This window comes from Rhinatrema bivittatum, chromosome 6, assembly GCF_901001135.1.
Source record: "Rhinatrema bivittatum chromosome 6, aRhiBiv1.1, whole genome shotgun sequence".
Classification (NCBI taxonomy): Eukaryota; Metazoa; Chordata; class Amphibia; order Gymnophiona; family Rhinatrematidae; genus Rhinatrema; species Rhinatrema bivittatum.
Window position 1 is genome coordinate 205,989,577 of NC_042620.1, and position 22,416 is coordinate 206,011,992.

A 22,416-nucleotide genomic window follows, 5' to 3' on the forward strand; every position below is an offset into this window, starting at 1 on the left:
AATTGGAGGAGTTTTCGTTACTTATCTGGGCTCAGCGCTTACCGGCTGAATACACAGATAGTCTCTGGCTTCGGGGGAGAGGGCATAGACCGTCACTGCCACGCTCTGCTTCCTGCACCCACTGCCTTTCAGCTGCTTTGGCAGCAAAGTCCACACTGGGAAGTGGCTACCAGATCAAGGCACACCTCTGAGAGATCTCAGAAATCGCTTCTGGAATTCTCAACTGGGGGAGGGACCTTTAGGTATCACCGCAGGAGAGCGGGGCTCGATCTTACTCCAATTTAAAGGTAGAAATTTAAAGATAAATTTTCTTCTTTCTAAAGAGTACTGTTCCCGATAGGGGAGACATGATTCACATCTGCTAGGATTCGGAAAGATACTGGATGGCTGAGGTCACTGCAGGGGTATATCTAGGGTGACGTCAGCTTTGAAACCTGACTCCGTCTCCATCTGCTAGCAGGGGAGCACATAACACCCATTGGCCCTGAGTCCAGCTGGCTACACACTAGGATAAGTTGCATTCTCTCAGAATCTTCAGGAAGTCAAGCATGTGTTGGGCTCTTTGAAACCCACTCAGGACTTTTTGATAAAAACAAAATCAAATGCTTCAGAATAAGCTGGAAAATTTGACGAAAACATTACAGGGGAAAAATCTTCGATTTATAAATTTTCCTAAAGCAACTCATATACCTCCCAAGGATATGTTTAGAAGATACTTGCTGGAGATACTTAAGGTTCCGGAGCAGGCGATACCTCCACTGTTTAAAGCTTACTATCTGCCACCCCTAAGGAAGGGCAACGAGGTTCAGCAGGGTTCCCAAAGTCATGGAACCACTGATACCTTCTCAGCTGGATATTTCTAAGATTTTGGAGACCTCTGATAGTGATTTGGTGGAACCTGCAGCAACGATGATAATTAGTGTCTTTTGTGCTGGAACCTGATTAGCACTGGATTCTTGGACTTTTTTTTAAAGCATTATTTAGAATCATTTTTGCATTTGAGAGTTAGGGATTCCCAGACCTATCTAGACAAACACAGAAGAAGAGGAAACAGCTTTTGATGCTTAGGCCAAGAGTGTTACAGATTGGGGCCTTTTAAGTTTCCTTGTAAATGTTATGATAGATTCAAAGATGCTTTATATATCTTTTTTCTTAGCCTTCTTTTTGAGTGATAAGGTAGCTCAATCAACTGAAGTTAGTGAGGCTGTCCCTGCTACCTCCAGTTGATTCCCATTACTTGGTTTAAGGATCCTCAATATGTAACATTCCTCCGCTATATACAGTGCTGTTATTTCTTTTTCTTTCTATGATTTCTTTCGAATTGTATAATTGGATCCCTTATTTATGGGCTGGGGGAAAGTTGGGAGGTCTGGTTTTTTCCTGAAGTTTCTCAAGATTATTCTTGTATAATTTTTAAAACAGAATATTTAATGTCTGCATGGTTATTTGATTATTTCCATCTGTTTGAGGTTATATTTATGTAAATTGCAGGTGACTGTATTGCAGATGGTGATATTGTCACTTATGTATAGTTGTCTCCACATCATCCTGCAGGTGCTACATTCGTTAAAATGGGGGAGTTTTTACATATGTATTGGGTGGAAATGCTTATTCTTCCCACAAAAATGTAACTGAAAATTGAGCAAAGAAAGCTATATGAAAGCAAGACATTTTTTTTTAAGTTCTCCAAAATTTATAAATTGTAATCAAAAAGCATGCTCCCTAGCTCCCCTGATTACAGATACAGATGGAGATAAACAAGACTGCAATGCACAGATTTTGTATTCAGAAACATGCCAACTATTTTCCAAAAAACGTCTTCAGCAGAGCTCTGGAAAGCTTTGGTGAGATGGGTATAATGCATAACTGCACTATACCACAATGCAGAACCCTACATCCAAGAACAGGAGAAATTACAAAAGAAAATCTCTTACCTCCCACTGCAGATGGGGAGGAATGTTCCGGATCTGAATATTCCTGCTCCTGCAAGGACAAGAAAATAGTACAAGGTGTTATTTAGTAGCAAAGGGGGAAGAAAGCACACAAAAAAGCATTACACGCCATGGGTCAAGCACTAGGATTTCTGTGCCTAAGCCTGCAAACATGCTCTGTGCTGTTTTATCGTGCTGTGACATCAGTGCAATTGTAATGTCACACAGTAGAACATTAACCTGGCCAGAATCATTTATTCTTATAAACTGAAGGCATTCCTTGACTTGTATGACACGGAAAAAGATCTGAAGGCCGGGGATTCCATTTCGCATAGGAGACCAGATGACATTTTAAGAAGGATTTCAGCCTCACTATGCTCATCTTCATCATTATCCTGTTTTTCTTTTTTTATATCATCAGTGGCATGTTATATCAAATTAAGATGACAGTGGTAGAATCATAATGCAGATAATAAAGAACGATGAAACACACACAGCACCGTCGTAGTCCATGCTTCCTCTAATTATTCTCACTGGCAGGTTGAATGTTTGTGTGCGCACATACACAACTTTCAGGCCTATGTGCACATACGGAACAAAGGACCCTTAATTCAAAACATTGCATTCATTTTGTTTTATATCAACTCTAATGATATATTTAGATTTTTGAATGTTTTCTTATCAAAACTCTCTCACAGTTTTATAGACTTTGTTGTATATATCTTGCTGAATATTTTTTTTCTTCTGGTTCTTTTATCATTATTTCTTCCCAGAAGACATGATCAAGGCGACAAGCATAGTGGGGCTTAAATAGGGTGCACTGTTAACCCGCACTGTTAACCCGAGTTTGGACGCGCGTTTTCAACACGCTAGCTTTACCCCCTTATTCACAGGCCGATACAGGACAGAGCGCACTGTTAACCTACGTTTGGACACGCGTTTTCGACGTGCTAGCTTTACCCCTTATTCAGTAAAGGGTAATAGCGGGTCGAAAAACGCACGTCCAACCCCCCTGAAACTAATAATGCCCGCAACATGCAAATGCATGTTGATGGCCCTATTAGTTATTCCCACGTGATACAGAAAGTAAAATGTGCAGCCAAGCCGTACATTTTACTTTCAGAAATTAGCGCCTAACCAAAGGTAGGCGTTAATTTCTCTCGGCACCGGGAAAGTGCACAGAAAAACAGTAAAAACTGCTTTTCTGTACACCCTCAGACTGCTTTTCTGTACACCCTCAGACTTACTATCATGGCGATATTAAGTCGGAGGTCCCAAAAGTTTAAAATAATCACCAAAAAATTTTTTTTTTAAATCGGCCCGCGGCTCGCAGGTTGAAAATCGGACGCTCAATTTTGCCGTCGTCCAGTTTCCGAGCCCGTGGCTGTCAGCGGGTTTGAGAACCGACGCCAGCAAAATTGAGTGTCGGCTGACAAACCCGGTGACAGCCGCCGCTTCTGTCCAAAAAGAGGCACTAGGGACGCGCTAGGGTCCCTAGCGCCTCTTTTTACCGCGGGCCCTAATTTGAATAATTTTTTTTCTGAATTGCGCGCACAGGCATTTTTTTTACTGTATCGGCCTGATTATTAGCTAGATAGTCTAAAGAAAGCTATTGCTGTCTCTGGGAGCGAGTAACAGGAATTTGATCTGCTTTATGGGATGTGCCATGTCAGAGACCTTGGGTCTGACTCAGAATGGCAATTCTTATGTCCTTAAGTTCATTTCTCCAGTTTAGTTTTTTGCTCCCGGTTGCCTGATCTCTCTTGTTCTTTCGCATCCTTTCATCTACAAGTCTCCTACAATCTATTAAGCCTCAGCTCTTCACTTCTGCCCCTCTCTCTCTTGCTCTGTCTCTCTATCCTTGCACGGCTACGTCTGCGTCACACCATTTTTTTTCTTCTTTTGATGTACGTTGGCGTTTCTCTTTCTTCTTATTTTCTGCCGCCCTCATCCCCACTCCTTTTTCTCTCTCCTTTGGCTATAAAATGAGGCTAAAATTCCTCAGGGCCAAAACAGAGCCTGGCATTCAGGGACTGAAGAAAGAGCAGTGCAGCGGGGTATTTATTGCACCCAGGACCAAACTGGGACTCTGCATCTAGAGACTGAAACTAAACTACTGCAGGAGATTTATGGCTTTGGGGCCAGATGGGGAAGTACGAAGATTACTGATAGGCAAGGGGTAAGAGAGAAAATGTTAGATGAGGACTTCTTGTTCTACCCAGTTTGCCCAGTTGCTCCTGTTTACTCTGCTGCTGCTATAATCCCTCTTCAATTTTCATTTCTCTTCCTCCTTGACCTTACTACTGCTTCCTGTATCTGTCCCAAATATCTGGAATTTTGTTACAATTTTGGTTGCCACCATCTGCGCTGGTAAACTATTCCAGGTATTCACCCCCTCTACGACGTATTTCTAAGCCAAGCCCCTTCCAGTGTTACTCTTGTACTTTACTGAAGACTAAACATTTGAATGTTTCTGTTATTCCCCCCACTTCCCTTTTACCTTCTACACACAAACATAATTGAATTAGCAAAGTTCTATCTTTTAGATGCAATCTGAGTTCCTTAAACTTTTCCATATATAGGGCCTTGCGCTGCAGGCTCTGCACGGTTTCGGCTGCTTTTCTTTAAACTGTTTCTGTCTTCCCAATATTCTTAATAGTAACATAGGAACTGAATGGTAACGTGGCATCTCTGGAAGAGGTGCACATTTTACAAGAAACAATGATCAAATTGTCTCCAACCCAATTAGTTAAAGGGTCAACATGGAGTGTATTAAAACTGTGATGAAATTCAATGCAGTTTCCTAACACATAGAAACATGATCGCAAAAAATGACCATATGGCCCATCTAGTCTGCCCATCCACCCAATTAATTTAGCATTATAATTCCCATTACTCCCTTATACTTCGATGAGAATTACAAAGCAAAATTAATTAGGCGGATGAGCAGACTAGATGAGCCATACTGTCTTTTTCTGCCGTGACGTTTTTATTTATTAAGAGATTGTATGCTGAATTTCAGCACACAGTTTTAACACCCAGCTTATAGCAGCCCCTCTACACTAGATGTTGACCCTTTAACTGACCAGGATGGTGATATGATTATACACTAAAAAATAATTTATCCGCACACTAAAAAAAGAATTTAACACCTGATGCTATAAGCTAATGGTATGCTATGCATCAGGAGTTTAAAAATGCGCACAGAAGACATGCTTAGAGCTCATAAAACGAGATTTATGCATAGAAAACATACCTTGTGTGCACAAAGGGTGAATTCTACTCATAAAGCATGATATACATGTACAAAACATGGCTTATGCATTCATTTGCATGCACAAGTCATGGTTAATGCACACAGAACATAATCTAGGAGCAAAAATCATGGATTTCTGTGCATAAAAACTTGTGCCCCTAAAGGTTGTGCACACAAAACACGAGCTAGGAGCATAAAATTGTGCTCCTAAGAGTTAGGACAGTGTTTCCAAAACATTTCAAGACCAAGGCATACCTATAATAACAAAAATGTTTTGTGGTACCTGGAGAGGGCTCCTATAGCTAAAAATCCCTCTGAATATCCCCGTTAAGTTAGCCGGATAGCTATATCCGGCTAACCTAACTAGCCGCTCCGCAGCTGAATATCGACCTCATATTATTTTATGTACATCAATGCTGAGTATAGGACCCCAACACCACAAACGTCCCACAGACGAACACTAGCCCCAGAAACTTTACGCCATCTCTGAGCAGGAGTTACATTTCTAGTCTTAAGAAAACATGAGTTAAGCCTATGCAGCTCTCTGCACTGAGGAGCAATAACTAATACCTTGATTAACTTAGGATTTGAATGCAGGAGAGCTAATCTGCGCACACATTTTTTGTACAAAAACTCCTTGCCAAATCTGAAGTACAGGTCTATGCACAAAAATGTGCACAGAACAGCACAGGGACGTGTGTGCAGCCTAGCCCACTTTATCACATCAGGGCAAGTTAGGCATTGTGTATTGTTGCCTACAACAGCCCATCCTCTGCTGCCGAGTTCCACCTGCAGAAAAAAATAATCAGGGCAGCTGAGCTTGTGCCGTCAGCTAGGAACATTGAAAAGGTTGTAGGCTGTTTTATTTTTTTTTTAAGAATATAGCCAGCCTTTACTACATAAAAAGCACAAAGACAAAAGGAAGCGCTAAAGAACAATTTTGTTAAATGGCATGAAAAAATTGAGTTGTTCTTCTGTAAAATGTGCACCCAGAGGGCAGAGAACTCAGTCTTTCCTACTTAGTCTCATTTAAGTCTGCATTACAATGAACTACACACTCAAGTGTACATGATAAGGATGTCATTCTTCCTCCCAGTTCTAATGAGATAAGAGACAAGAAAGAAATAGAAAGCAGGCAGCTTGTGCCAGTGTATGCATGTGCTGAAGAGGGCTGGGAGGGGCTTAGTTCCCTTGTGTGACTGCAGATGGCACATAGAGGTGCAGTGCCATTGTTTCATACCTTTAGAAGTTTCTAACTGCAGCCCTAGCTGCGGCCTGCAATTGCTCCTATTCTTTCAGCAGCAGCAGCTGGGTCATTCAACAGGGATTCATGGGAAGAGACAGCATGGCCAAAGCTGGCAATGAATGGAGGAGGGGCCTCGTTCCCCCCCCCCCCCCCATGCATTTTCTCTCTCTTCCAAGGAGGAGAGGGGAAGGGAAGGAATGAAAAGGGGAAGATATATTTGAAAAAGAAATGAATAACTAATCAAACAGGAGAAAAAAATGTTCCCAGTGATAGGGAAGAATGATACTCCAAGTGGCATCAATCCCTCATTTCTGGGCCAATATTTTATATGCATAATCTAAAATATTTTATATACTGCCTTCTTGTTCAAAAAGAACATTCAAAGTAGTTCTCAAAAGCATTAGACCGTCTACACAAAAATCACAGAACCATCAATACAGAACACAGCATATGTATTGATGATGACTGTAATCTGTTTAGGATTATTTGGCTAATTACTGCAACTTTGAACTCCTTGCACTGGTTTTCAATTTCCTTTCACATGCTCTGATCTTGACATTAGTTTTCTGAGCCCTTAAGCCCGACTTATTTGATTGGAAAACTCTCTTGACATAAATAAAACCAGGGGCACAGGGTCATCGCCAACTTGCAATCAATGTGTGCCAAGCAGCACCAAACTAAGCAGGTCAGATTCTGACAGCCACACAAACTCAAAAGAATCTCCAGCGCATCATACCTGGGGCACGCTGACCCTTTTTCACCATTATTCCATTATCCCTGCTTCTCTCCCTTTTTGTGTAGTAAAGGCTGGCTATATTCTTAAAAAATAAAACAGCCTACAACTTTTTCAATGTTCCTAGCTGACGGCACAAGCTCAGCTGCCCTGATTATTTTTTTCTGCAGGTGGAACTCGGCAGCAGAGGATGGGCTGTTGTAGGCAACAACAATACACAATGCCTAACTTGCCCTGATGTGATAAGTGGGCTAGGCTGTACACAAGTCCCTGTGTTGTTCTGTGCACATTCACACCCCTCTATGAAGTATTTCCTCTAAGCCAGCCTCCTTCCAATTTTATTCTTGTACTTTATTGAAGACTAAACATTGGAATGTTTCTATTATTCCCCACCATGGCCTGACCGTATGGCCCCCATCTAGTCTGCCCATCCACCCAATTAATTTAGCATTATAATTCCCATCAATCCCTAGGACATCGATGAGAATTACAAAGCAAAATTAATTAGGTGGATGAACAGACCAGATGAGCCATGGCGTCTTTTTCTGCTGTGATGTTTTTATTTATTAAGAGATTATGCGCTGAATTTCAGCACACAGTTTATTACATCAGCCCCTCTGCACTAGGTGCAGACCCTTATATCGGCGGCTGCAAGGCCAGATCTGCCACTCGCTGTCTTAGCCCAGGTGATCAGTTTATTAATTCTAAACATGCCAAAGAACATCAGCAAGAATGCTACTGTCCATAGTGTAACTTCGAATGCATCCCAAACGTAGCCATTTATTTATTTATTTATTTAACGTTTTTCTATACCGAACTTCATGACAAGCTTCATATCAGGCCGGTTTACATCAAACTTGGGGGTTAACTTAACAAGAAACCATATAACAAGAAGGCCGAAGCGCAGTTACAAATAACAGGGGGAAAGAACTTGGAGGCTAGTGTAGCCAGGAAATAAAGGACAGGAAAAACTGGAGAATAAACATGGATGGAGATGTAATTACTGGGTTGGTCTTTTAGTCTATTGAGCTAAAAGAAAGCTCAGATAAGATGTTATGTTTCAGGGAAGGCTTGGGCAAAAAGCCAAGTCTTGAGTTTTTTCCGGAAGGTAGTCAGGCAGGGTTCCAGTCGTAGATCCGTCGGCAGGTTATTCCAGATGGTGGGGCCAGCTGTGGAAAGTGCCCGCTCTCTCGTGGAGGTTAGTCGAGTGAATTTAGTTGGGGGAACTTGAAGGGTTCCTTTGAGAGCCTCTCTGATGGGTCTTGCAGATGTGTATGGTTTGAGTGGTAACTGAAGGTCTAAAGGAAGTTGGTTGTGTGTGGATTTGTGGATGATGGTGAGAGCTTTGTGCCAAATTCTGTATTTAATAGGTAACCAGTGTAGGTTTCTAAGTATCGGGGGTGATGTGAGTTCTCCGGTTAGTGTTGGTTAAAATCCTGGCTGCTGAGTTCTGGAGCATCTGTAGAGGTCTGGTGGCGGAGATCGGAAGTCCTAAGAGGAGAGTGTTGCAGTAGTCGATTTTGGAGAAAATCGTTGACTGTAGCACTGTTCTGAAGTCCTGGAGGTGGAGGAGGGGTTTGAGTCTTTTCATAACTTGTAGCTTAAAGAAACAGTCCTTCGTAATATTGTTAATTGATTTTTTTAGATTTAATTGGTTATCAATGGTGACTCCTAAATCTCTGACTTGAGTAGTCTGAGGGATAGAGGTTGTCTGGTCGTGGCTGGTAGAATGGTCGGGGGAGATGAGAAGAATTTCTGTTTTGGCTGCATTGAGTACCAGGTTTAGGCTGGTAAGTAGGTGGTTAATGGACTTGAGGCAGTTTTCCCAGAAAGATAGCGTTTTTGGAAGGGATTCTTTTATAGGGATCAAGATCTGCACGTCGTCAGCATATAAATAGTGGGTTAGGTTGAGGTTTGTGAGTAGCTGGCAGAGGGGTAGTAGGTAGATATTAGCCATGGGAGTGCCTCAACTGGTGCGTGTCTGCCACAATGAATTCCTGGCTTCTGACAACCTTCCATTAACTTTTTAAATTAAAAAGGAATTTTTAACATATTCATTGCCCCAAAGTTTAGCAAAAACACCAATTCCTGACAAATGCATCTCCATCTGTGACCTGGGGATGCCTGCATCATTCAAGTGAACTACAAACTCCACTATTTCCCATTCGGTGATTTGATGTGGAATGCCACGTGAAAGACAAAAGTCATGAAATTGAGTCCAACCCTTCAAAAATCCCCTCCATAAGCTATCTGCCAGTGCTGGCCTCAAAAGGACAGCTACTCTAGCGATCCCAATTCTCAAATCCAAGGTGGGATCCACATAGCTTGACTTTTCACTTCTGGTGCCAGGAATCTGAAACAGGGCCACTGAAAGCATGATAGTGCATCATCAATGCCATTCTCAGTTCCAGGTACATGATGAGTTTTGAAAACAAGGTTAATGTGCAGGCAAACTAATATTAATTTGGGTAGAAGTTGCAACACCTTAGACGAGTGTGTCATGAGAGAGTTAATGGCCTGGACTACAGCAAGGTTATCTAACCAGAAAACCACTCTGATTCTGAAATTGAGGTTTCCACATGTTTATTACTGCCACTAAAGGAATTAATTCCAGGAAGGTGATGTCTCACTGTAGGCCTAACATGTGCTAGTCTTTGGGCCAAGGCTCCATGCTCCACTTACCAGCTAAATAACACCCAAATCCTGTTCCGCCTGGTACATGTAATGACTGGAAGCCAAGGAGCCCCTCCACATACTTTTCCCATTATAGCCTGCTAAGAAGGTCTGCCATATCTGCAGGTCATCTGATAAACCCTGATTAATCCTAATGAATTATGACACTTCTGAATTCCAGTTGTATGCTGTGCTACCCTCCTAACAAAAGGCCAGCCAATGGCTATGATTTTGCATGCAAAATTGAGTTGGCCTATGAGGACTTGCATTTGCTTAAGTGTGACTTTCTTAGCACTCGTATTGGCAGGCACAAACTTAGGCCTAGATTTATTAAAATGTAGTAGATATCACATGTGACAGGAAAAGGGGGTGTGTGTTTTATGGCAATAGGGGGGGGGGGGAGAGAGAGAGAGAGAGAGGCCCATCTAGTAACTCAAGGTGAGGTTTAGGTAGTACAGTAGGGGTTAGGGGCCACTTTGACATGCAAAGTGAGACATACGAATAGAAGAGTGCACTCTTGTGAAGATTTGATGTCTTTCGGAGTGAGGAAACTCACACAACGATGAGATTTGTACAATGTTCTCTCAATCTAGCTTGATGGATTCTCTACATGGGTAACGTCAAGCTAGGTTGAGGGAACATTGTACAAATCTCATCGTTGTGTGAGTTTCCTCACTTCGAAGGACATTATATCTTCACAAGAGTGTACTGTTCTGTTCGTACGTCTCACTCAACATGTCAAAGTGGCCCCTAACCCCTACATTACTACCTAAACTTCACCTTGAGTTACTAGGTGGGCCTCCTTTAGTAGCATAAATAGCTGCTTGCTATGGTGCCACCCCAAGAGGCTTGCTCTCTCTCTCCCTCCTTCCCTTCCCCACCCTAAAAATGCCCAAAATGGAATTTGTGAAAAAAATCACAAATTGCATTATGAGCACATCACACAGCTTAATGATATTGAAAAAGGTGTAGTTATTTTCAATGTTAAAACTGTGTAATATCATGCGTTATGGCTTCACGAAGCCAGCCCACTTTTACAAAAAAAACCTGCCCCTGACTCCTCTCCAATCCCTCCCCTTTTAAAAATTTGCATCACACCATGTGTTATGGTGCTTTTCGCATGCATGAAGGCGATTTTCGCATGCGAAAATGCCATAACGCGAGTTGATAAATGGCCCTGTTAGATTGTAATCCCTCTGGGGAGACGGAAATACCTACAGAACCTGAATGTAATCTGTTCTGAAGTGCCAAAAAGCAGAATTATAAAAATTAGATAAAAAATAAAATAAAATAATGGCCAGTCGCAATGTGTCCGGCTTGCTGTTTGGGAGGTGTGTCACCATCTGTAAGGTATTGATCTCTGTCCCCAAAAAGGACAAAACCTGAGCTGGAACTTCAGTTTCATGATGTGCCATTAGGATGCCAAGTTCCATGGCTTTCTTTATAAATGTCTGCAGAAGTACCAAAGCACACAAGTTATTGCTGTGTGGACCCCATAAAAAAAAAAAAAAAAAAAATCATTCAGATAACTGATTTTTTTTTTCCCCCCTTGCCAATGTCCTGCTCCACTGCCCATTCCTGGCCTAAGCGTTTGGAACTCTTCCAGCCAAGCAACGATCCATAAAGGAGTCAATATTGTTTAAGAAGGCACTTAAAGACTCAGTTTTTTCAGCTTGCCTATAATGATCTCATTTGAGTGTCGTTACCTTTGATGATTTATTTTATTATGTTATGTATGTTTTAATTACTGTGAATGCTTTCCTATGCCCCGCCCTGAACTATGGAAAGGTGACATTTTAAATAAATAAGGTGCTGAACTTCTCAAAATATGAGAAATATATGGAAAAGTCCATCAGCAGTCATTTATAAAAGTAACATTTCCCTTGGAATTGAAAGCCCAACGCGAGAAAGCAGACTCAATGTCCGATTTTGCCAGTCTAGCCTCTTGCCCCCAGTTCCTCACCATGTCTAAGATTTGAGCAAAAGAAGCATAAGAGACCAAGCAGAGGTTTGGGTCCAAATAATAGTTAATTGCTCCACTGTCAGGAAATGACAGATGATGGATTATCCAGAATTCCCCTGATTCTTTTTAGGGCACAGCTCCCAGAGATGAAATCCTAATATTGGGTAGTGTTTTTTTTGTTAAATGGACCTATGACCAACTGGCTCCAAATTTTCAGGACAGGTTGATCCAGTCCTGCTTTTACTCGCCTGCATGCAGGTACTTATAGTCTTGCTTTTCTTAGGGAAGGCAATAGGGAAATCAGAATGCAATGTGGTAAAACCAGGACTGGATCAACCTGTCCTGAAAATCTGGATCCGGTTGGCAACCCTAGACCCTGCCCAAAGCACATTCTGCTCAAATCTTCCGTAAAATGACGGACATCCTTCTGACCGTGGTGCCCATCCCGCGGCCAGCGCTCCTCACCTGCAGCTGGTCCTGCCCCAGGATGCCGCCACCACTCACAGTCCTGCCTGGGTCAGGCCTTAGGGGCACAGATACGCGTTCCCCATTCTCTTAAAGGCTCCACGGTGGGTACAGCCACCCAGAGATATTTAAACTCCACCTATGCAGTACTCAAGACGCCTCACAACAGGTCCTCCTGTTGCTATTGGATCCTTGCCTTGCTCCAGTCCTTGCCTTGCTCCATTCTGGCTCCTACTTCTTCCTTCTGCCTTTATCTTGCCCTGCTTCCTCCTCCTGTTTCTGCCCCATTTCTATTCTTGCCTTGTTCCAGTTCCTCACCTTGCTCCAGCCCTCCTTGTCCTCGTCCTTGTCCTCTGATTTCCTTGCTGCCTCGGACTGATCTCTCATGCCTCAACCCATGCCTGGACTTGACTCTGCCTTGATAGCCACCTGCCTTCATCTGCGCTTGATCTCCATCTGCCTCAACTTTTGCTTGCTTATTGATCCTGCCTGACTGTCACCGGCCTCGACCCTTGCCTGGACATCAATGCCTCTGAGCACTGCCTGCCCTGACCCTCGAACTGCTCTTTGCTGTGGACATTCGCCTAAGTCCTGCCAGTCTCAGAACCCAAGGGCTCAACCTGCAAGGAAAGAGGCTGGTATAGGGGAGGCTTTCTTCTAATTCCCAGCCCAGAACATGTCTGCTTGCTGTCAGCATGGGCCCACCCCATGTCCACGAGTTGGGCGGTACCAACTGCACCACAGTCCAAGGACTCACACACAAGGTTCCCTCCAAGAAGTGACTAGGTATGTGAACATTTTTTTTCAAGTGAGCAACAATTTTTTTAAACCAACAATTTTTGAGTGCCGGTATTAGCATTGCATTTCTGTATATATAGCACAAAGAAAATAAGCATGTGAGCAACCATGTAAAACCCGTGAGTGATGCTCCGAAATGTGCTCAGCCTTAGAACGAACTATGCTCACACCCCATGTCCATGAGCTCCTTGTTGTTCTGGTGGATCCAAGATTATTTGACTCTGTGAAGCCTTCCAGATATAAGGGTTGTGGAATCCCTCCTTGAAATGTGCCAGCGAGCTAACAAGTTAATAAGACTCAAGTTGCAGTTTTAAATTAGGAAGATTAATTGGCATAGGGGCCCTGTTGAAAAACAGAATGTACCTGGCTGCCTTAACCAGGATGTGCTAGGCCACTCTTCACTGTGCTCTCTCTTGTCTTGCTTTATTGGATTGGGGATGGAGGGGAGGAACTGGGGTGAATTAAAAGGTTATATTTTGTTCTGATTAGGGAAGGACTGAAGGGATTTTTTTGTACGGTTGTACTGAATAAACATTATGTTGATTAGTATAGGTCACTGTCTTGTATTTGGCATTAGTGGAGCAGCGATTTTGTCTAACAATTTTTGAGTCTGATTTAAATGAATTGTAATGAATAAAGTTAATAGTTTGTAACTCACTTTGAGCATCTTTGATTTGAATTAAGCAAGATAGAAATCCCAGTAAATAAATAAAGTGGAATATCAAGTATAAATGAAAAAATGAATGATCGTAGTGCTATCCACTTCCAATCCTCAAGGGTTGCAAACAGATTTGGTTTTCAAGAAATCTTTAATGAATATACATGAGATAAATGTGCATGCACACTACCCTCAATGGTATGCAGATCTCTCTCATGCATGTTCATTAAGAATATCCTGAAAACCTGACCTGAAGGACTAGAAGTGAATTATTGCATAGGTTACAAATTAACATACACACATACATATTACCACTCATTAGCTTCCTGTGGTGATTTAGAAATTAGCAGTAATAGTACTTCCAACACAAATGGGCTGATATAAAAAGGGGCACTTGGCAATCTGCACATTTTTTGTGCGCAAACTTTACTGCCAATGCAGCAAGCAGTCTGCTCACTAAACATATGCATATAAAAATGTGATTACAGGTTAGCGCCCCCTGATATAAATCCCATGACATTAGCTATTGCTCTCAGTGCAGAAAGGTATGCTGGCTTAATTCATGTTTTCGCAGTGCTGGAAACTTAATTCCTAGTCAAAGGTGGAGTAAAGTTTCCAGAGCTATAGTAATATTAGTCTATGGGCAGAAGCTGGAGTTCTGCTGTCAGGACTTGTGGTTGGGATTTGTGTGTATAAATATGATTTATATAAACAACATAGTATCGTGAAGTCTGGATTTATGTGCATAAATATGATTTACGTGCACAATTCAGTAACACACTAAATTTTGGAGGAAAAAGACCCAAATCTTTTCCAGTCTGCTCAGCAAGTTTTGTTGTTTTTTTTTAAGGGTAGTGGAAACTGCTGCTCTGTGCAGGTTACCCCCATGCCTTCTGATAAAGAGTAGCCACTCCAAGCAGGTTAAACACCACTCCCCACCCAATGCCTTCTGCACTGAAAGCATTTCTGTGTGCACAATGCATGTTTTAAGCTTGTAAAAGACTTTTAAGCACACAAAAGCGCTTGTTTTTTGTGTGCATATATCATGAATCCAACAGATACTTTTCTCTAGAGCATTAACTCAGGATTGTACCCTTTTTAACTCCTAATTCATTAGCTGTATTTCCTTCTTACATCGGATCCAAAGAGTCTCCTTTAGTCAGCATGGCAACATCATGGGGTGTTTTGTATCCTAAAATAATCAGTTCTAGCCCCACTGGAGAAGAACAAGTCCTTGCAAGACTAGGGCTGCAGTGGTGACATGGCTTTCTCACAGGCTGCAAAAATCACCAAATTGTAATGGAGAAAGGTGTTAACCATAGATGCTACTAACTGTGCCCTTTATTATCGCCATTTTTGAAGACTATGGATTTGGCACAGAATCTATGAGCCTGCTATGCAAACCATAGCAATATTATATCTGACCTCCAGAGGTGGCAAAGGCAGCACCAAAGTCTGGAGCAATACTACTTTTTTTTCTTGATACACAAAATGTCCAGCCTCACTCGTCCCACCCTGGCTGCAAGTCCATAAAGGGACAGTGGCCAGGCAGAGAGAAGAATCCCCATCTACAAGCATAGCCTCTTACAAAAGTAAGGCCCCTGAAAAAACAGCACTAGATTTTTCAATTTCCATGTCTTGAGCGCTGCAGGGCTAATTCCACTCCATGCTGCTCTTATTCACAGCTCTCCTCTGACTGACCAATAATACATATATAAAAAATATATTTTTATAGATTAAAAAAACAAAACAAAACAAAAGTGTGCGTATTTCACTATAACCTCTTTGCCATTCATGCTCTACTTTAAAAATACATGGCTATGACACAGCAAGCACTCCCAAGTGATTGTAGTTCTTGTAAAACCAGAAAATCAAGCTGCAGTTAAAGGAATCAAGTAGGTGAAGGGAGCTAGGTCATGCAGTCACACCCTGGTCTCCCATAAAACTCTCTTGGTTACTTCTAGTGGTATACAAAGGGAAGGGGAGAGGCAATGTTCAGGCTATGGGAGAGTGCAGACTGGCCTATATTTCACCATCAATAAGCAATGCTCCTGTTGGTCAGGGTGTGTGCACATACTTAGCAAATCTGACTCCTTACCTCCTGTTCCCTACAGGCTGCCTGGAAGGCAAAAGAAACAACAGCAGGGGAAAGGATGAAATAGGGAGCAGTGTGTTCTTCCTTTCTTTGCTCTGCTCTATCCACTCCAAACTATTCCCTGCAGGATAGGAGGGGAGGGGAAGCAACAGGAAAAAGGAGGGCTAGATTAGGGAGTAGAGTGGTTCTTCCTTAGTCTGTTCAATCTGCTCAAGGCTGGTGCAAGGGTATCAGGAGCCCTAGATAAATCTTACATGCTTATGTATCTCCCCACCCCCACCAGTTGTACCCTGCCAACACAATTAAAAAAATATGAATTTATAATAACAGATTTTACATGACAAAGGACATTCAAAGTACAATCTCCTGAGGTAAAAATATCAGTTAAATATGTAGATTTACTGTAGTGCCAACCAGAAAACCCTGCAAAAAAGTAAAATGACCCTTGGAACTCATATGGTATTAACCTACTGTAATGAACGTTCAGTGTAGGCCTGGCCCTCAGAAAGCCATGAGTAAAAGAAATTACAATTACAATATACTAAATCTCCCATACCAAAACAGCACTAACTGCCAGCACTCAAACCGCAATGCTGCAAATATTACACCAGGTCCTAAAACACCAATTCACCTATTATAAGGGTAACAGAACAAGCCAGACGGCTATGGATCCCTACACAAAAACTGCAAGCTAGCAGAATACCTCACCTCAATTATACATGGAGAACACAGATAGACCCTCACAAAACACATAATAAAGAGACCATTAAGTATATATAGAAACATGCAGACAAAAACTGAACAAGAAACTGCAACCAACCAAACCCAGTATGCAGTGCAACAATGAAATAAAAACAGAAACATTATCATTCCTCATAAAATATCAAACAATAGAATCAAGAAATATAAATATCAATACTATTAAAACCATACTAATAAAAAGAATTCAAAACAGCTAAACAGAAAACAAAACAATAATTAAAAACTCATATAAAAAATTTCCAAACACCAATAAAATATTACAAGACAGCAAACACATCAAATAATACCCAATAATTAAAACCAATAAGGATTAAACAATTCCCTGCTCTCCATACCTGGGAAATTTTGATTTCCACTTGCCCTGAGATTGTTATCTGTATTTGAAACTGCCTTTGTTTCGTTTGAAATCAAGTCACTGTACAAAAAAAACATAAATAGGAAATAAATACTTGTAGATTTGCAGGGACAGCACAAGAGGGGTTGTTGCGCACAAACTTTCTCCTATATCTCTCTCATATACCTACACACACATGCTTAAACACTTGCTTTCTCTTACACATGCTCTTCTATTCACACGCGCTTACTTTTTCCCACTGCTGGAAGCACAAATAGTAGTGGAAACAACCTACTTCAGCCTCTGAGGCCAGGAGATTGTGCAGTAGAGCCAAAGGAATTCAGAATCACTAAGAATCTTGTAGAAAATATTAAGTGAAGCAAAATTAGGAAGACCCGCCTCTGGAGGTTCCCTATTGGATCTGCACTAGGTATGTTCCAAATTGAAGGCTGTATATAATAAGCTCTAGCCTGACACACCTTTGCTGGTCTAACAGTCCTCAGTTTGCTCTGTGTTATCATATTGCCTGGCTAATTTCCTGTGTGTTCCTGGTTCCTGCTCCATTCCTGATCCTCTGCTCCTGGTTTCTGCTTCAGTCCTGGTATTCATTTCTGTTCCTGGTTCCTGCTCTAGGCCTAGTCCTCAGCTACTTATCTGATTCCTGCTTCCACCTGGGAAGTCCTGGTGACTGCTAGAAACCAAGGGCCCAACAGACAAGGAATGGTGGCTGCTTCAGGCAGAAGACATCAGCTGACCCTACAACCTCCTTAAAGTACACACTGCCTAGGCGTATTGCTTTTCCTCCGTCCATCACGGAATGGACCATGACACCTCGTGAATGAGAATAAGGACATGCCATTGCTGCTTTCGCCTCTAGAACCACAGCACTATAGGTGGCTGCCTAGTCCACCTAGTGCTTCCACCAACTAGCTCCAACTTCATCTCCAAACTCAGTACTTCACCACCTCCTCTCTTGGTTCCATGCACGTTGCCTTGAAGAGAAGGGGGTGGAGAAGAAAGCATATAGCTTAGATGTGTCTTCTAATCTGGGCTGTACACCACGATATCATCCAGGTAGGTGACTACATACACTTGATGTGGGCAGAGCAGGCGATCAACCAAGCGTTGAAACATTGCAGGGGCAACATGGAGTCGAAACAGAAGGACGATAAACTGGAAAAGACTCCTGGCGTCGAGAATGCAGTCTTCTTCTTCATCGCTGGCATGAGAGGTACCTGCAAATTGCCGATTGTAAGGTCTAGGGTAGAGATGAACTAGCCTAATCCCAGATGCTCAATCAGTTCATCCACTCATGGCACTGAGTACATGGTGAGTTTTGAGACCTTAATGACCTTTTTAAAGTCAATGCAGAACTTTATACTTCCATCTGGCTTCAGCACCAACACTATGGGTAAGGACCAATCACTGTTAGTCTCCTCTAACTCTATGCCAGAGCATCTCCTTCACTTCAGTCTCAATCATGTGGCACCTGGCCTTGGGAATCCGATAGAATCATTGCCATACCACAACTCCAGGAGGCATAATGATGTCATGCTTTACCCGATGGGTACAACCTGGTAGGTTTGAGAAGATGTCCTTGTTTTGCTCCACCAGCTGCTTTATATCAGCTGTCTGTGCGGTGGACAGCTGCTCTCTAAAAGGAATCTGGGTTTACTACACTTCAGGTCTAACCTCTGGACCAAACTCTTTTCTTGCACAATTCCGCACTCCTATGCAACCCACTTCTTCAGAAGGTTTGTGTGGTAGATTTGAGTTTACTTTTGTTTATCTGGCTGGCTATTTGGTAATCCACGGGCACTGTTTTCTCCAAAACTTATAGAAACATAGAAATGACGGCAGAAGACCAAACGGCCCATCCAGTCTGCCCAGCAAGGTTCGCACTTTTTTTTTTCTCCCCTGCCATTGAAGCAGAGAGCTATGCTGGATATGCGTGAAGTATCGGTCTTTCTCCCCTACCGTTGAAGCAGAGAGCTATGCTGGATATGCATTGAAAGTGAAGAATCAGGCTTATTTGGTTTGGGGTAGTAACCGCCGTAACAAGCAAGCTACTCCCCACTTTTTTGTGAATGCAAATCCTTTATTCCACATGTCCTCTTGCCGGGTCCTTGCCATGGCATGGACCCTCAATAGCAGGTCTAAACTTAGATGGATAAGTCTTATCCACCTAAGTAGTTATTTATCTGTGGATATTGAGTGTTATTTGATGTGTCTATTGTTTTGAAATATTTAATTGAATTGTGGGAACTTTTTAAAAAATTTTATGTGAGTTGAATTATTGAATATTCTATTTGTCAGCTGTTTTGAAAAAGTTATTTTGTTAGTATGTTTTTACTTTTAGGATTGATGCTTCACATTTCTTAATTTTGCTGTTTGTTTTATGAGACATGGTGATTTTTTTTTTCCATTGTTGCACTGCATACAGAGTCTGGCTTGTTCCGGTTTCCAATTCAGTTTTTGGGCCTCATTTACTAAACCTTTTTCCCATAGACACAGAATGGGAGAATCAGGCTTTGTCTGCACATTTTCATTTGTGCTTTATGGTCTCTTTATTCTGTATTTGATGAGGGTCTGTCTGTGACCTGCTTGGGTGACCGAGGTGAGAACACAGGCCACTCTCCTGGGCACGCGATTCAGGAAGGTGGCCTATGCAAATTAGGGCCCGCGGTAAAAGGGGCAGCGGCTGTCAGCGGGTTTGACAGCCGACGTTCAATTTTGCAGGCATCGTTCTCAAACCCGCTGACAGCCACGGGTTCGGAAAACGGACGCCGGCATAATTGAGTGTCTGTCTTCCGACCCGCGGGCCGATTTTTTTTTTTTTACTTTTGGGGCCTCTGACTTAATATCGCCATGATATTAAGTTGGAGGGTGCACAGAAAAGCAGTTTTTACTGCTTTTCTGTGTACTTCCCCGGTGCCGGTAGAAATTAACACCAGCCTTTGGGCAGGCGTTAATTTCTGACATTTTACTTTCTGTATCGCGCGGGAATAACTAATAGGGCCATCAACATGCATTTGCATGTTATTTATTTATTTATTTTTAACTTTTATATACCGACATTCCTGTATAGCATACAAATCATACCGGTTTACAATGAAACAATAACATCGCATGAGGGCGTTACATGGAACAAATAACAATGCGTGAACTTGAACAAAAAACATCGCAAATGTGCGTAACATTGAAAATAAGAGGGAGACGTTGAAATAAAACAAGGGAAAAACAAGTAACTAGATAGGATGTGGGCTTGAAGTAATCTGTAGAGATATGTGATTTTACTCAAAGTGGTTAATGGATACTTAGTCAAAACTTGAAAACTTGAAATACTTAATAAACACGATAAATTTATTTTATTTATTTAACAGCTTTTATATACCGGCATTAGTGCAAGACATCATGCCGGTTCACATTTTAACAAAATGAGCGGAAAATACAATAGAACAAGGAGATGGGGAGGGGAAAACAAAGCCAACAGGGCAACAAAAGTGCAGGAATGAGAAGACAGAGAGAATAAACCAATCAAAAGACAGATTGTAAAACTGAAACTAATTACAACAATACAGCATGATAATTACATCAGAAAAAGGAATTATAAGAAGAGATTACTAGCTGAGAAGGGGGGAAAAGAGAGGAGAGGGCACGGAGTTCTCGGCAGGAAGGTAAGGTCATAGGAAAAAGGGGGGGAAGGGCATGGGATGAGGAGAAGGTAAGGGGGGTGAAGGCTACAGGGAAAGAGAAGGTGGAGGGATGGCTCAGGGGCAGTGAAGCAAATAGACTAATCTGGGTAGGCCTGAGCTGGAGGAAATGTTGAGGGCGCTATTAGTTTCGGGGGGTTGGACGCACGTTTTCGACGCGCTATATTACCCCTTACTGAATAAGGGGTAAAGCTAGTGCGTCGAAAACGCGCGTCCAAATGCGGGTTAACAGTGCGCTCCACTGGAGTGCACTGTACTGTTTTGGCCTGAATATCAGCAGGAAGTTCTGAAAGGTTCCTATACTTTGTTGAAATGTTTCTCCTATATTTAAAATCCTAATGCTTTCCCTCATTTTAAGGCCTAGTGCTTTGCCTATGTTTAAAGCCAAGTGATCCCTCTATGTTTAAAAGAAAAGTGCTTCCAGTAGAGTTAAATGCCGATTATGGATTGCAGTCTACCCAAAGAACCAGAAGGCATAGTTTCAAGGCCTGACTGATTGTATTTCCCTGAGTTTTCCAATAAACACTGCCTTGCTTCTTACATCCTCGGATATGTCTCTTGAGCTTATCAGTTTTTTGGCTCCCTTACACATGGTGGAAGCAATGGAATGCTAGACTGAATCCTGCAACAAGGATCCCATCCAGAAAATGCTGAGTAATTGTGAAGCAAGCATCAGTACTACTGGATTGGATTAAAGCTACTGAGCCAGGGAGCTCAAGAAGCCTGTTTATATTCATGATCTGGTAAACGAAGCCAAGGTCATAAAACTACCAGCTAGAGAATTATCCAGCTGCATTTCTGACAGGCCAAAAATGTAATTTTTAGGTACAGGTGTGAATAGAAAACCTCAGATGCTTGTTCTCCTACCCTTTCTGAATAAATCTCCCTGGGGAGGTACCTGAAGCCAGATGCTGCCAGGCCACATTTAGATCAGTGCTGCATTCTCTTAGAGGTGGCCAACTGTCCACACAAAGACCTTAGTTCCAGAGAGGCTGGCTGAACACTATCAAAAGGAAAGTCTGCTTGAGAGAGGCCTGGGGACAGAGTTTGGTCAGACTGGCAGGAGGCATTAGCAGACTCAGGAATTACAGAAAAGCCACAGACAGGAGGCAGCAAAAAGAAGAAAACAATGTACCTGGGGACCCCTAAAGATACCAGGGCAGGGGAAGTTTGCAAAAAGGAAAGCAGTCTCTACTTCAGTCTCCCAGTTTCTGCTTTTCTAGAACAGTCTACAGAAAGAGACGGTGCAAACAGTACTAGGTAGCCACTGTGCGCTGCTTAATGGAACTCAGTGAAATGGCAGAAGCCTACGCAGCGCATATAAAGGAGTGTTAGAGGAAAGATCATAGGCCTCAGACAGGTCAGACTGAAATGGACATGAGTAATTCCTGGGAGAAGGGCTTCACGAATGCACAACACAGCTAGGCAATCTGGCACTTATGGACAAGTGAAAAAGTGTACCCTCATCCTCCCATGAGCTCGGAAACTCTGTTAAATATTTTAGTATATGTTGGGGGGAGGCATATTTAAAACATAACACTATTAATATTTATAACCTGTAATGAATGCACATGTAACCCTGATCCCAAAATGTGACCCTCTATCTATATGGATGTGATCTTAATAATTACCTAATGGATCTATTTATTTATTTATGTGCAATTATTTGAATTCCACCTATTGCCAGCATCTGTTCTGGACGGATTCTAACAATATAAAATACAAATGCTATATATTTGTAATCTCTAGTCCGTTAAGCAGTAGTGGTGTGATGGAGTGTACGAAAACT

The 22,416-nt window shown here is 42.1% G+C and overlaps 1 protein-coding gene across 2 annotated transcripts in view; it reads right to left on the minus strand.

Annotated features, from left to right (window-relative positions):
- The window catches only part of IGF2BP2 (insulin like growth factor 2 mRNA binding protein 2), a 340,693-nt gene that overhangs the window by 174,211 nt on the left and 144,066 nt on the right, over positions 1-22,416 (minus strand). For both annotated transcript variants that reach the window (XM_029606479.1, XM_029606480.1), the window contains exon 3: positions 1,935-1,983. In XM_029606479.1, coding sequence (XP_029462339.1) covers positions 1,935-1,983 — 49 coding nt within the window. The remainder of the gene's footprint in view (positions 1-1,934; positions 1,984-22,416) is intronic.